At 36.1% G+C, this 14,723-nt stretch overlaps 1 protein-coding gene across 1 annotated transcript in view; it reads right to left on the reverse strand.

Moving 5' to 3' along the window:
• Window positions 1-14,723, reverse strand: part of CFAP47 (cilia and flagella associated protein 47) — a 284,853-nt gene that overhangs the window by 63,586 nt on the left and 206,544 nt on the right. The window contains exons 56-57 of the mRNA XM_088521979.1: window positions 13,654-13,810; window positions 4,114-4,209 (exon numbers count right to left, since the gene is read on the reverse strand). Coding sequence (XP_088378105.1) covers window positions 4,114-4,209; window positions 13,654-13,810 — 253 coding nt within the window. The remainder of the gene's footprint in view (window positions 1-4,113; window positions 4,210-13,653; window positions 13,811-14,723) is intronic.

Consider the following 14,723-nt stretch of genomic DNA (forward strand, 5'->3'; position numbering starts at 1 on the left):
TACTACAAAAAGGTCAGAACCTTCCTTTCATTCCACACTGGAAGTTAGTTAAGCTAACTAGAATGTGATATGGAAAATCAAGAAAATCTACATCAAGAATCAGGGATTTCATTTTTCCAGATTACTGGATTTTTTCCACTATTCCTTGCTTTCTAGTTAAATTCATTATTTGTAACAGTTTCTGAATACAAAAATAGGATATTGCAGAGTTAGGGTCGTGCACAGTTATCAAGTCTTCCAAATGCCTGAATGTCCCTTTCCAACATAAGTCACTATATTAATATTGACAGCTTAATGATAGAACCTATGATGCAAGTTTTAAGAAGACCAGAAAATTATTTCTGCTCATTGCAGGTGATGAAATCATGGTTACAGGATGCAATTGAAGCACGGAAGAGAAATTTTTCTAATATCATTTCAAAATAGTCTGCGAGAATGGAGAATAATTTCTAACAACTCTTTCTTCCACATCTCTTAGTCATTTTGTGATCATGAAAGTATCATAAATGAGAAAGAGAGGGGGGAGGTCTTCCAAAGAACTAAGAAAATGAGGAAAAACAAGCATGCTAGTTTCACTGTCTTTCAGTCTTTGAAAGCAATCACAAGAAATAAACTAACTGCACATGTAGAATTACTTTAAGAACAGCATAGATGCAAATAAATACAGAATTAAAGGATTAGGTCTTGAAATCTATTATTTTAGTAAAAATAATTTGAGGACCAGAAGAAAATTTATGCCATTTCTTAGTTGAAAACACTCTGAAAGCTGAATTATTGATAATCATAGTGGAATGTACATAGCACAAAAGTACACTAAAATGCTTTCTTGAATACTGTCTAATAAAAAATGAAACTATAACAGTTGCATGCTTTCTAAGTGCATACACGGAATTTTAATTTCTCAAATTTAATTGTCATGAAAGTGGCTTATTGCTGTAGGCAGTTTTTGGAATGTATTGCCTTCACAACATAACCATTTATCAAATTTATTTTATCTTGCCTTCTTAAGTGCTTGGAAGAATTAATAAATACATATGTTTTTACAGTAATCCAAAGTTTGGAGGGAGAAATTAAGTAGATAATCACATAGACCTCAGTAAAAAGGGAGGACCACATTACACGGCATCTCTAAAATAAAGACATTACTTAATATAACCTTTAAAATGTGTGCTGAAAAGTGGAGAGATCTAAGAAACTAGGTTCTGCCAACTGCCCCGTTCACTATTCCTGTTGGATGCTACGCTAAAATATTCCTAGCAGACAAGCTTACAGAACTCCTGTACCACACATGCTAAGTCGTAAGGCACTAAGACAGCAGGTTGAATAGGAAATGCGATCAGGTGTAGTAAAACAGCATGGGTTGCTGACCAACAGTATCAACGAGTCCAGAAGAGTTATGTCGTCACTGATTGGGAAGCCCAGGCAGCAAAGGACAGCCTACCAAGAGTGATAATTCCACCACAGCTACCTTCTTTTTTTTTTTTTTTTTTTTTTTTTTTTAAGTATTACAAAAAATAATTTGGGGATTCTTAGACTCTATTTCATTTTCTCAAGGTATCTCTCCCTTTAATTTTTGCACTGTTCAAATGCCAGTCAGTGAAAAAGAAAAGCATGAACAGCAAGCATTTTTTTCCAGCAATGTAAATGTTGATCAGAATATCACACTGCAATTTAAAATCATATTCCAACAAGCGTAGTAAGAAGAAAATTTCACTCTGGCATGGTTTCACAGCATTCCTTCTTCATTGTAGGAAGTGTGGGAGGATGTCATCTTTGTTGCACCTAAACCCCAGGATCTGTGTATCCACACTTCATACACTGTTAAGTACGGGGATAAAGAATTATGGAATCTTTCTGTAAAAATGATTCTTAACATGATTCCATTGTTCCTGAATTGTGAGCGAGAAGAGGTGCGAAACAAGCATGCCTTCACCAGTATTATTATCCCCCAATAAAAGAGGCATGCAGAATCCTAAAGCAGATTTACATCAAGAAAATATTTAAGGTATAACAGAGTGAGTACTGGAGAGCATAATTTATAAAGATTGCTTTGCTGCTGTAATATTTCTGCCAAATGATTGCACTGTCAGTTTTACTATGTATTTTATGGATTAGATTGCTTTGGGCAGTTCCTCACAGCCTCTGTGCAAAAACACAAATGATCTTGTGACAACAGTTGCAGCTTATATATATATTTACCTGTATAAAATATACATATAGAAAATGATAGCACGTCCAGATGAATTGTTACAACTTCTTTTTGTTCTAAATCCTCTACCTCTATCACGCAGAAATATTGTTGAGCCATAGTAACTCTCTAAGCAGAGAAAAGACAATCTGGTAACGGCAATTTCTGCAATAATTTCTACAACAAAAGGATGTAGTCGAGTGCATATTCAAGAAAATTCCAGTATAAGGCACATTTTTGAATTAAACTGAAAACAAGTAACTGCCCCATTTTGCTTTTTCAGCTCAAGTCTTTAATTTGAGTTGGATATTATTTCTTCATAGGAAACGGTATGGCTTAATATGATATCTATGCTAAAGTGTATTGCTATAATGGACAAAAAGAGACTCTTACACATAGAACTGCATGAGAAGCTTAAAAAGCAAAACTATTTTATCCATTATGTATTTTAAGATTTGAGTAATTTATTTGTATGCTTTAAAATTAGAAAACATAACTACATCACCTACAGAACCAACTTTTGAAAAACATTAAAATATTCTGTGTTCATCCAGAAATGAATCCATCTCCTACATTTCTGCAGAAGATGAAAATTTCTTTATCAGTATCTTATAATGATTATAATCCTCTAAATTACCAGTAAATTCTATGTTAATCGAAGATTCTACTATAATAGCAGATAAATTGAATAAATAAATTGCTATTATATGCAAATAATAACTAAATTTTGGTAAAATTACAACAGTAAATGCAACTAATTACTTTCCTATCCTATATCTAATCAGCTGTAACCAACAGTATCACTTAAAATTTAATCTAGTAAATAAAACCAATTCATTTAATTCTTTGGGAGAAGCTCAGTTTTATACTTTTTTAGACTTTATTGTCACATATGAAACAATAAGAAATAATGGAGGAAAACACAGAAAATAGCCAATTGCAATAGTGCAATTATCTTAGAAAAAAAAACAGTTGGCAGTACTGGCAAGTCTGAAGAAGGAGATAAGCATAGCTAGAGCTGAATAGCTGTGAAGCTCTTACCTACTTTATTATTTGTGAATTCAGTAAAAACAACAATAGTTTTCCATTACCTTATTCTTGGAAATTCTTATCCCTTCCTTTTCTCCTTAACTGCCCCTTCAAACTAGCAAACATTTCATTTTACTAATCAATTTCTTAGCAACTCCATGTTTTTCCTTTCTAGTACTCCAGGAGATTAGGAAATTATATTAGTTGCACTGTTAATTGATAAAATAAGTAGACTAATAACAGTTTAAATAAAAGGATGCTTTTCAAGCATATTAATTTCATTAAAAAAACACTTTTATGAAGCTCCTCAGTTTAAATTTAATTAAGAATTTCAACAACTCATGCTTTTCTACCTAATAGTTCACAAACATTCTCATAATATTGTTGCTCACCTTGGCAATCCCAAAATATATCTTTATTTATTTGGATGTAATCTTTTCCTTCAAAGCATTTCTTTGGCATATATTAAGACTGCATCCCTGAATGGGCTCAGTCACTCTTTGTATTATATTACACTTAGAACATCTCATCTGACATCACTTTCCCATGCTCTAGTTGCCTTCACACATCATCATGACAACTAACATTTTGTACTTTGGTGTTAAGACAGTATTTTATAAATGAAAACATATTTCAAAGTCTAAAGGGCGTGAGGGAAAAATAACTCTTTTCCAAAAATAAGCATTATACAACTAAGAAGAATTATAACTGTAGGAATATGCGATTAAGTAACATGTATAAATTTCATTGACATAGGGCTAATTCTTGTTTCCACATGTGTTATTTAGCACATTCCCTGAAAGTATTCATCAGAGTTTCACACAAACTCTATATTTCAGATACCATAAAAGATTGCACCTTGTAAAAGTTCAAAGGAAAAACAAGAAGTTAGTTACCTTGTGTCTGTTTGAGCAGAAGAGAGAAAGCAGGTTCCTTACGGAGGTACTTGGCTTGGGCAGAATCAGTGAGCTGACAACTGGATTGCGCCTGAACTACAGAGGAAAGAGAAAGAACACTCAGGGAAAATCACCTAGAGGTTGAAATCGACTGAACAACTTTTTACAGAAAATGAACTTCTTAGAAGGATGTTTTTCAAAAAATACCTTCAAATGGGTGCTGATAGGGTTGGGTTTTTTTTGTTGTTGTTTTGTTTCTCTTAAAGATATTTTTCTTACTGTGCTGAAGAAAAATCATTAAAAAAGAAAGACTGAATCTTTTCAGTTAAATAACAGCAGAGTCACAAAAAATCTATTTACTAGATAGTATTTCCAAAATAGTTGGAAAAAACATAATATTATGAAATGTGTAAAAGAAATCTTGGAAACAGGATCTCAGAACCAGCGCTACTGTAACAGTGGCAGATAATAACTACTGCTTTCCTGATGACAAGTTATTCAATCAACCAACAGATTATTTCATGAAGACCGAGGATTTGGACATTATTCTGATGGTTTTCACTGCTTAATATCAATGTTGTAGATAAATGAAAAGTGAGACATAAGAAAGTGGTGGGAAAGTTTATCATTATGCAAAACGGTTTTGGAGCTGTCCAAGCAGCCAAAGGTCTCTAGCTAGAAGATTCAACAATCAGATTGTAGGATATATCTTGCAGGAAATATGTGTAGCAGTCGACTCCAAGAACCTGAGCCCAACAGATAGATCACTGCTGATTAATATGTCATATTAAAGGGCAGTAGCACTGAATGATGAACTGCTGAGAATAAGATAGGATACATATGCATGCATCAGACAGTTTGGGAAAGATTGCCATGTGGGGTTAGAGAACAAAATTAAATTCAGTTGGAGGGACAGAAAAATGAACTAAGAGGTCGAGTAAGGTGAGAAAAAGCTCTCCTGGAAACACCAACCTTTCTGCCCCTTTTGAGGGGGCAGAAACAGTGTCAGAATTCTTTCACCTCAGGAACAATTTTCAGGATTTGGAAACTAAATTAGTGTAAAAGGTTTTAAATGAAATTTGCAATCTACAGGGGACTATTTAAAGATTAAGGAGACCTTTTACAAATATCAGAAGCTGAGTGCATAAGTCTACATCCTACCTTAGTATACCATTATGACAACTATATTTCCCAGGCTGCTGTGAAAGCTTTCCCTAGTTAGTCTGGAGGAACTCTTTTCTATTTTTCCTCCATGATGGAAGAACACCCTGAATACTGTATACTTGTCTTATTGGAAGGGTTTTGAAGAGATTAGTATATATGTAATTTATTTATTTAGCAAAAAAATATATATTTTGACAGACCTATCCAACAAATTGCTATTTTTTTCTGTAAATTCCACTATATAAAATTAAAATGCTTCATGTTATGCTTCACAATGCTTCAAAATGCATTTATCAGACAGGAAGCATACATAAAAATTGCGCTTTATCTTCTTCCTTGCTGGCTAAAATGTGGTTGCAATTATGCCAAAATCAACAAAAAGTAATCTCATCAATTTTATTCTAAATTGATTATCCCCATTCAAATTGATTAAAAAATAGTAATATCTTCACTTTCCCATTGCTTCCACATTGTCTAACGTAACTGCCCTGATATTTATGTCCAACATTTTGGCTGAAGGAAATATAACTGCTAGTAGCAGTAGCAAACTTAGTTCAATTAAATAACTTAATAAAGCTGCAGAAAGCAGTTTCTTAAACATTTCATTACACTTTTTTAAGCAAGTAGCAATCTCAGCCTGGAAATCTCAGGACAGAAATGAGATGGTTGGGCTACTAGCATGCAACCCTATCTTGGAATTACAGTAAGTTTTAACAATCCTTAACATGAACCACCTATTTAATGTGACTGTGGGTGAACCATTACCAAAAGCCATTTCAAATACTGATGCAAATGTCTGTTTTGATAATGCAGATAACACTGGATTCTAGAGAAGAACCAATTAACCTCCTTTACCCAATTCCTAACTTTCATCTTTTGTTTGTCCATAGCTTTCAGTCGTTGAGGTAAATATCCTGTAAAAAAAAATCAGTAGCACCTTTTTTCCTGAAAGATGGAAATACATTTGGTTCACTGAACACATTAATTTAATTATCCATGTCAAAGAAAGTAAAGCATTCCAGGTACTAACTAACTACTAATATTTACAGACAACTCTTACACAGGTGCACTCTGTGGTCAGACCTACACCGAGGATTTGGTATTATCAATTACATATCTGTTCAGCTATATCCATAAAGCCTTATTAGAAGAATCACACAGTGGAGTTTACACAAGAACAACATTCAACTAAAAAAGGTGACAAATGGCCGCTACATGACCTGTAGTAAGAATTGGCATACTCTGATCTTTGGCTCAAATTGGGAAAAAATTCTCATGTGTCAGATAAATATTGCTCCCAGGAGCATTGCCCCAGATACATATATAAATCCTGGATTAAAACAAAAACAATAACAGAAAAGCATTGTTATTAAATTCCATAAGAAAATTCATTAGGTTTTAGGAGGCCCGAGGTTTCATCACTTCCTCATAAATTATCAGGTGGTGTGTGGTTTTACTTATTCCATACTTACTCAAGACGAAACATTGTTCAAGTTACAATATGATTCAAAATACACATGAAGAAGCATTTCTTAGGAGTCATGCTCTTGGGTTTCAGAAAGCTTCAGAAATGCAAGTGGTAACATCAGGAACGGCACAGCCATGATGTTTCCCAATTAATTCTGTTTTCTATTCTCAATTTCTATTTTAATTCTGTATTACTTTAATTCACATATAGTGCAGAAACTGCCTATGGAATGTTACTTGAAAGTAAGAAACAGCTGACTTTTATTAAATCTTTAGAGAATTAAGAAACTTCTACAAATGTTGTTGCATTCCAGGAGCATGCTTCTGTGCTAAAATAATGTTTTCTTTTCATTATTAAACTTAAGTTTCAAGTTCTGTTTTGAGACGGATTCAAAAATTGAATTACTCACTAACATTATGATCATTTTCTATTCTCTGGATTGTTTTTGAGAAAAAAAAATGCATAAATATTTGGAATTATTAGCCTGTTACTCTCCCTTTGAGGACTAAGTTAAGACTGACTTATATCTCAGACTAAAATGCAAAAGTAAATCACATAGTAGGTTGCTGCAGTCATCTCTGAAGTGATAATTCCATCATTCCTACTTAGATCATGCTTCCCCAAGTGTGTAATTCCTCTGCTACAAGAAATCCAAGGACAAAGATAGATACCTCATGCCAAAACACATAAATAAAGTGTAAAGCATCACTACATGAGTAGGAGGATCTTTGTAAATAAGAGTCTTCAATGATCTTGAAATATTATGTTCAGTTTCAGACATCTCATTAACAAACGGATATAAGCAAAATCATATAAAAATACCATAAGATCTAACAAAAGACCGACTTCAGGCATTTCTTGGTAGGAAAGGTGTATTCACAGCAATCAAAATCACATAATGGCTGAGGTTGGAAGGGACCTTCAGAGATCATCTAGTCCAATCCCCCTGCTCTAGCAAGGACACCTAGAGCACGTGGCACAGGGTGGCATCCAGGCAGATCTGGAAGATTTCCAGGGAAGAAGATTCCACAGCCTCTCTGGGCAGCCTGTTCCAGGGCTCTATCACCCTCACAGGAAAGAAGTTCTTCCTCACATGGAGATGGAACTTCCTGTGTTTTAATTCATACTCATTACCTCTTGTCCTGTCACTGGCCACCATGGCAAAGAGTGTTTACATTCTCCCCGCAGATATTTCGCCTCTCGATCTTCTCCAGGCTAAACAGGCCCAGCTCGCTTAGTCTTTCTTCATACGCCAAATGCTCCACTCCCTTAATCATCTTTGTCGCTCCACACTGCACCCTCTCTAGAAGCTCCATGTCCCCCTTGTACTGGGGAGCCCAGAACTGCACCCAGTACTCCAGGTGCAGCCTCACCTGAGCTGAGCAGGGGCAGGATCCCCTCCCTCAACCTGCTGGCAACGCTCCTCCTCATGCAGGCCAGGATCCCATTGGCCTTCTTGGCCACGAGGGCACACTGCTGACCCATAGCTAACCTGTTGTCAACCAGGACTCCCAAATCCCTATCCACAGAGCTGCTTTCCAGCAGGTCAACCCCCTAATCTGTCCTGGTGTCTGAGGTTATTCCTCCCAAGCTGCAGGACAACTCCCTGCACTTGCCTTTGCTGAACCTCATGCGATTCCTCTCTGCTCAACCCTGCAACCTGTCTCGGTCTCTCTGAATGGCAGCACAGCCCCCGGGAGTGTCGGCCACTTCACCCATTGCTGAAGTATGAAGTTCATGGGAATAAAAAAGGAGATTTTTGGTCAAATGTGCTGTCTTTAGTTTACAGTAGGCAGAAATGACTGGCACAATGGGATCCTTAAAAGTGCATCAGAATATTAGCATTGCAGTGATTTGCTTACTATTTAGGATAAAGAAAATAAATAGCTGAAAATCTAGTATGTTACATCTTCCAAAAGGAAATAGTGGTACATAACAAAGCATAGGTGAAATGGATCACTAGATTTACTTATAATTTTTAACAGTTTTTAATAAAATGCAGTTTTTTTGAGACATATGGAACCAGGTCTAAAAAAGGAAAAAAAAGAAGGGTAATAGGAGCAATGTATTCATTTTACTATTATTTTCTAACCTGACTGATTAGTCTGTGGGATGGCAAATTCATTCTTAATGTTGAAAAAAAAAAAAGTTTAATCAGCTGAACAGCAGGCAAACATATCTGTATGGTACCTACAATATTTGAGTTAGCATATTAAAATATTATTTGCTTCCTCTTCAGGTAAATGAAGTCTTGGTAACATTAAAGTTCAACTAAATTTATATACCATTAAGGAAATTATTTTTCAGGACATGTAAGAACTGGAAATACTACACTGAATGGCTGCATTTATAAAATTGCTTCTAAGACTAGACTTCTCTTCCTCTGAAAAGAATGAAATTAGAATTATAGTAAATATTTCTAGAGAGAGGAAACAACAGCACGTACAACCAATTCTAAAGACAACTTGAGTACGTAACTATCTTACTGTGATTACAAACAAGCAAACATTATTTATAGATCACCAGTGACAACTAAATTAGAAAATTAACATTATAAATTAAACAGATTAACAAATTCAGAATACATTTTACAAGACAAGTGTGGTCTTAGTTATATAAAGACCACAGTAAAAAAAAAATATTTCTCAGAGAAAACATTTAGTAATTTCACTGCAGATCACAGAATATTAGATCATCATCATGTCAGGTCTACTAATGTATAAGGAAAAAAATGAAGACTGGAAACTTCTGATGCATAAAAGCCAATATTAGTCTTTCATTGTCTAAGCCAGTTGCCTGTGTGCTGTCTCTATTATTGAAAATCTCCCTAGGACAAGTTAATGTTCTGTAGTCAAAAAGACAACTTTGTTTTCATTAAAATATTTAAACTAGGCAGTTTCTGCAAATTTAAGATAGTCTCTCAGTATGTTACATTTTAGTAGTTTTTAGTATCCACATTAAAGCTTTATAAATCATTTTTCTTAGGATTGCATATTGTGGAGAGGTTCGGTCGTTCTTTCATTTCCTTTTTTTTTTTTTTTTGTTGTTGTTCTTGAATAGCATTAGATTAGCATTTTTATAAATAGTACATATTAGTACTAGAATATTAAGCTATGCTATGTGGCAGTGGATTTATGCTCAAAAAGTCAAGCAGTTTGCTTCTCATAATTGCTCCAGTTGCTATACAAATTAGAATACCAATTTACATTTTACACTAGGAAACCATGCTGCCCTCTATGAGGTGCAGTGAGAAACTTCATGTCACATATGTAATGCACCCCTCCACACTTCATGAAACGCTGTAATCAATTAATTCCTGGTCAGGTAAGGCTGGCTGCACAGCTGGCAGCTATCCTTTGAGACTGATGGTCCAGCCAAGTTTCCAACCCAGGCAACAGTCTGTTATCAAGCCCATGCTGCCTTAGCTTCCAACTGTAATATGACAATTAGCAGTGACGAAAGCCTTACTAAATCATGGTATATTACATCCACTTCACCCCCATGATCTGCTTAACCAGTAGAAGGCAGTCAGGTTAGTCAATCACGATATGTCCTCAGTGAATCCATGTGACTGCTTCTAATTAACTTGACCCTCATGTGCTCGGAAATTGACTGCAAGAGGATGTGCTCCAGGATCCTACCAGTAATTGAGGGGAGACCCGTCCTACTGCTCCATATATCTTGTTTCTAGCATTTTTAAATTAAGGGAATAATCCAGCTCTTTTTCAATCATCAGGGACATCGCCTATCACCATGGATTTTCAGAGGACAGACCACAGCCTCACGATCACATTGGCCAATTCTAAGGAGCTCACAGTTCCCACATGAGCTGCCCTTTGAAACCATATCAGAATATGCTGGTTTGGAAGTACATTTTGCCTGAGATTAAGGAAAAAAAACAAACAAACAAAAAGACCATGTTGAGAACTTGATTCTTTTTTGCATTGTCTGCCACTAGTTGATACCCCCCATCCAACACCCATATTTTCCCTGAACTTCCTTATGCCACTGGCGTAGCTGTGGAACCTCTCCTGTGGTCCTGTATAACCTCTGCTAGTCTTAGCTCCAGGTGGGCTTTGGCCTTCCTGATTTTCTAAGTATTCTCTCAGTGCCTTTATATTCCTCTTTTGTTACCTCTCCATACTTCCACCTCTTCGATGTGTGCATTATTTCTACTGCAAATAACAGGCCACAAGGCTTTCTATTAACTCAATAATGTGATGGTTCAGGAGTTGACACACCTCATTTAGAAATGGCTTGAGCTTGTTTTAGCTGTAACGATAAACTGCCCAACTGTCCAATTGCTAGCTGTTGCCTACTTGGTTTTTAGCTTCAGCTTAGTTTTGTGCAATTTGTGGCTTTACCAGAAAGAAATCATGCCACATACAACAAAGACCTAACAAAATTAAGGGGCCACTGTGGAAATAAACATGGGCACCAATAACAAAGCAAATGTAGCAACAAAGCTTTTGGAAACATAAAAAACAAGCTCAAGCAGATGCAGACTGAAAATGAAGGAACTAGCATCATCATTTCTCTTCCAGGGAATAAACTGTGATGCTGATTATTAGTTGCCAGGGTCTTGAATGCTCCAATAGACTAAATACTGACCAGGCAATAAACATCGTTCTCTGAAATTCTCTGCAAACTCTTCCTCTGCTCCCAGGGGTTTAGCTGCCTCTGTTCAAGATCAGCTCTGACCTAGTGCAGCTGTGTAATCTTTGACCAGATTTCTGCAGAAACAGCTAACCTATGAATGAAAAACCTCTACTGGAGTACAGGCACGGGCATTGCACTGAAGCTCTGGTCCTTGCCTGAGCTATGTCATAGGTATGCTGTGTCTGGTGTGTTCCCCGGCAAGCCTAGCTGCTGAGAAACTAAGTGGTCTAGTCATTCAAGAAAAGACCTCTATTTTATGACATCTGTGAACAAAAATCCTCTCATGGCTAAGCATGGGAGATTACATTAAACTCTTCCAAAAAATGCTCTTTACAAGAACATTCAGGGAACAGAATCCCCAGGTTCTCTCATTATGAATCACCTATACAGCTGAAAACTACAGCAGAGGTCAACAGACCAGAGTGGTTTTAGGGGGATGTAGCACAGATTTGGGAAAGGAGATAAGAAATAAATCTGAGACCAGACAGTGGACCCAGATTAAAGTGAAAAGGTACCCCCCACCCCAATTACTGCAGGCTTTAATATTGAACCCAAGTTGAGAGACTACTATATCCCCTCAAATCATTCTTCAGCCCTTGAAGCATTCCCCACATTAGACCCAACTATTCATGTCCCTGAGGACTCACAATTCCTATAACACCTTAAAAGAGGTGAAGCAATCTTTTTCTTGTTTTTGCTAAACATTAAAGCCCGAGAGTTATAGTTCAGACAGTGCTGTCGAACTCAGGGGAGGCTTGAAGTCTTTTTTCCAGCAAGAATAGAAAAAACACCAAGTCTTCACTTACTTATAAAAATAAACCATCGTCACAATATGAAATGATTTGGTATTAACCAAACAAAAGATTCCAAATCCACGATTTGTAAATCAAGAAAAACACTTTTATTGTCTGTATTTGTCCTGAAGGTTTTCCCTGAAAACCATATATAACAAAATAACATTTTTCTCCTCAGATTCTGAAACGTTTTACACATGTAGGAAACTGATCTGCATTCCACAATTGAAAATCAAATATACAGTTAGATATCTGCTGTTACAACTTAGAAACGTAGCCCAGCACAATTTATTTTGCATTACTCTTCTGTGTATTGGGTGACTTCAACACGTCTTTAAACACTCAATTTACCAGGTAACTTTAGCAATCAAACACACTCCATTTACCAGGTAACTAAAGCAATCAAACACACCAGAAGGTCTTATAGATGAACACCAACATGATAACTCAATTAATTAGTAATCTCTATAAATCACCAGCAGAGCTTCAGCAGGAAAAATGTTACAACCAGATTAGCCTTGAATTCAGTAACTATGCAGCATCCTCAAAAAATGATATATTTTTTATAGACTGCATGATTTGTTAACTATGGTTTCTATCCTAATACTCCAAAGTGACTTAAGTGGAAGCTTCAGGCAGGCTAGACAAATAAGGTCCTGAGTTCATGCATGGTATCATTCTGTCAGATGTGTGGCACTTTAGGCCAACCTGGAGAAAGACCTAGGTATGGGTTTAAAATCTGTCATTTGTTCAGCCCCACAGCTATAAACAATTTTCTCCCCTACAGAAGTTCTGAAGAAACTCAGTGGTTATGAAAACAATACCAACAGAAATACCCTGAGTCATCCCTCTGGAAAACTTGCAGTTCGTTGCCTACTGGCAATATAAATATAACCTAATCCAGGTTTATAGCAACACACTTTCTTTCCAACACTGATGAAAAGACCAATCACAAAGACATATGCTGAAGTGTATATTTTGGCTTTAATTTGACCAACAACAAAGACAAACTACTGTTGTAAGTTTAACAACCATATTAAAAAAGTCAGCACTTTTAAAATAGCTAAACTTTTCTGTTTTCTAATAGGTGGAATTCTCCTCTTCCCCTTCTAGTTTTCTAAACTCTCATTCTAGCTGATGGTCAATTTACTTTTCCCCTCCCAAGTATATATATTTTTGCCTATGCCTATGAACATGCCTATGACTATGGTACAGTCCACAGTCACAAACTAGCTGCCTGTATACATGAGACTAGAATGTCATCCTAGTTGTTGTGCTGTGTAAAGGTTTGTGTCATTTCTCAGTTCCCCCAGAAGAGTCTCTGGCGCTTTCCAGGGTCAGTGTGAAAGATGCACAATGTCCCCGTTGTCAATATGTGGAGTTCAGCAAGTGTAACCATAACTACTCAACTCATGTCCAAGGCAGTTATGTTTCTCCAAAAATAAAATACTGTACCTGCTAGTTCCACATCTACCAGTACATTTTCAGGAGCTGGATTTCTGAAGGATATGATGACAGAAGAATGCTGATCAATGCATGTACTGATGCTAGTTGGTTCCATCAGCTGAGGAAGAAGACCAGTTCCAGAAACGTAAAATAGCCACTCCTTCAGCTGTAGATAAAAAATGCTGTCATTATATATTATCTCACAAGTCACATTGGTGCATTTTAGGACAAATTACTTTCTTCCATCTTTCTAGAGTTCTCTATTTTCTGTAGTACATGAAGTGCTGTTTAACACTTCCTTTCTTTCTTCTTCCCTCAAGCTATTATGTTACTCATATTGCTATCTAGGAACCAACAGCCTCAAAGTGTCAGGCTTTCTATACGGGAGTTAGGGAGTTATTCCTCTTTGCAATTAACTTTTGTGTACTCAGAGCAGCTGTGTAGCTATTCAGGGCTGCCAGTGCAGTGACTGAACAGATGTGGGTGACAGCAAGAGGGCTATTGAGAGCACATATATTAAAACCTGCAAACAAATGAGGTGAGGAGAAGTCTTCTTCAGAAGACCAAGGCAAATAATTCATTGAGGGGAAAGCAATAAAATCACCAAAAAGCTAAATTATTACTCCAGGTAAGAAAGGACTTCAAATATAAAAATATATACAGAAGAAGGAAAAACACAGGAAAGAACTAGTTGATCTATAGTATCATCACATTGGAGGACTGGGGGAAAGCGACAGAGAAAGAGAGAGAGAGAGAGAGAGAGAGAAAGAGAGAGAGAAAGGTAATAAAGCTAAAGCTAAATGCATTAACGTTTATTTTTTTTTTACCATGACAGCAGAGAGTTGCCTATCCCAAATTTAATCTTTTAAGTTATTTTTAAAAGTGGTATTAACAATGCCACTCATTATGGAAGTTTTAAGATGAATAAGCAGCAAAAGTAAACAGAAAATGTCAAGGTACCACTACTATTTTAAAGAAAATGTTTAATGATACATACATTCACACTGCTGGCTTTAAATTAAATAATAATAATAATAAACATACAGACTAAAACTTGAGGCTCATTATGAACTGCTCGA

Source organism: Tinamus guttatus, unplaced genomic scaffold (assembly GCF_059628265.1).
Source record: "Tinamus guttatus ecotype Peru unplaced genomic scaffold, ASM5962826v1 Tinamus_guttatus_pri_ptg000008l, whole genome shotgun sequence".
NCBI classification, from domain to species: Eukaryota; Metazoa; Chordata; class Aves; order Tinamiformes; family Tinamidae; genus Tinamus; species Tinamus guttatus.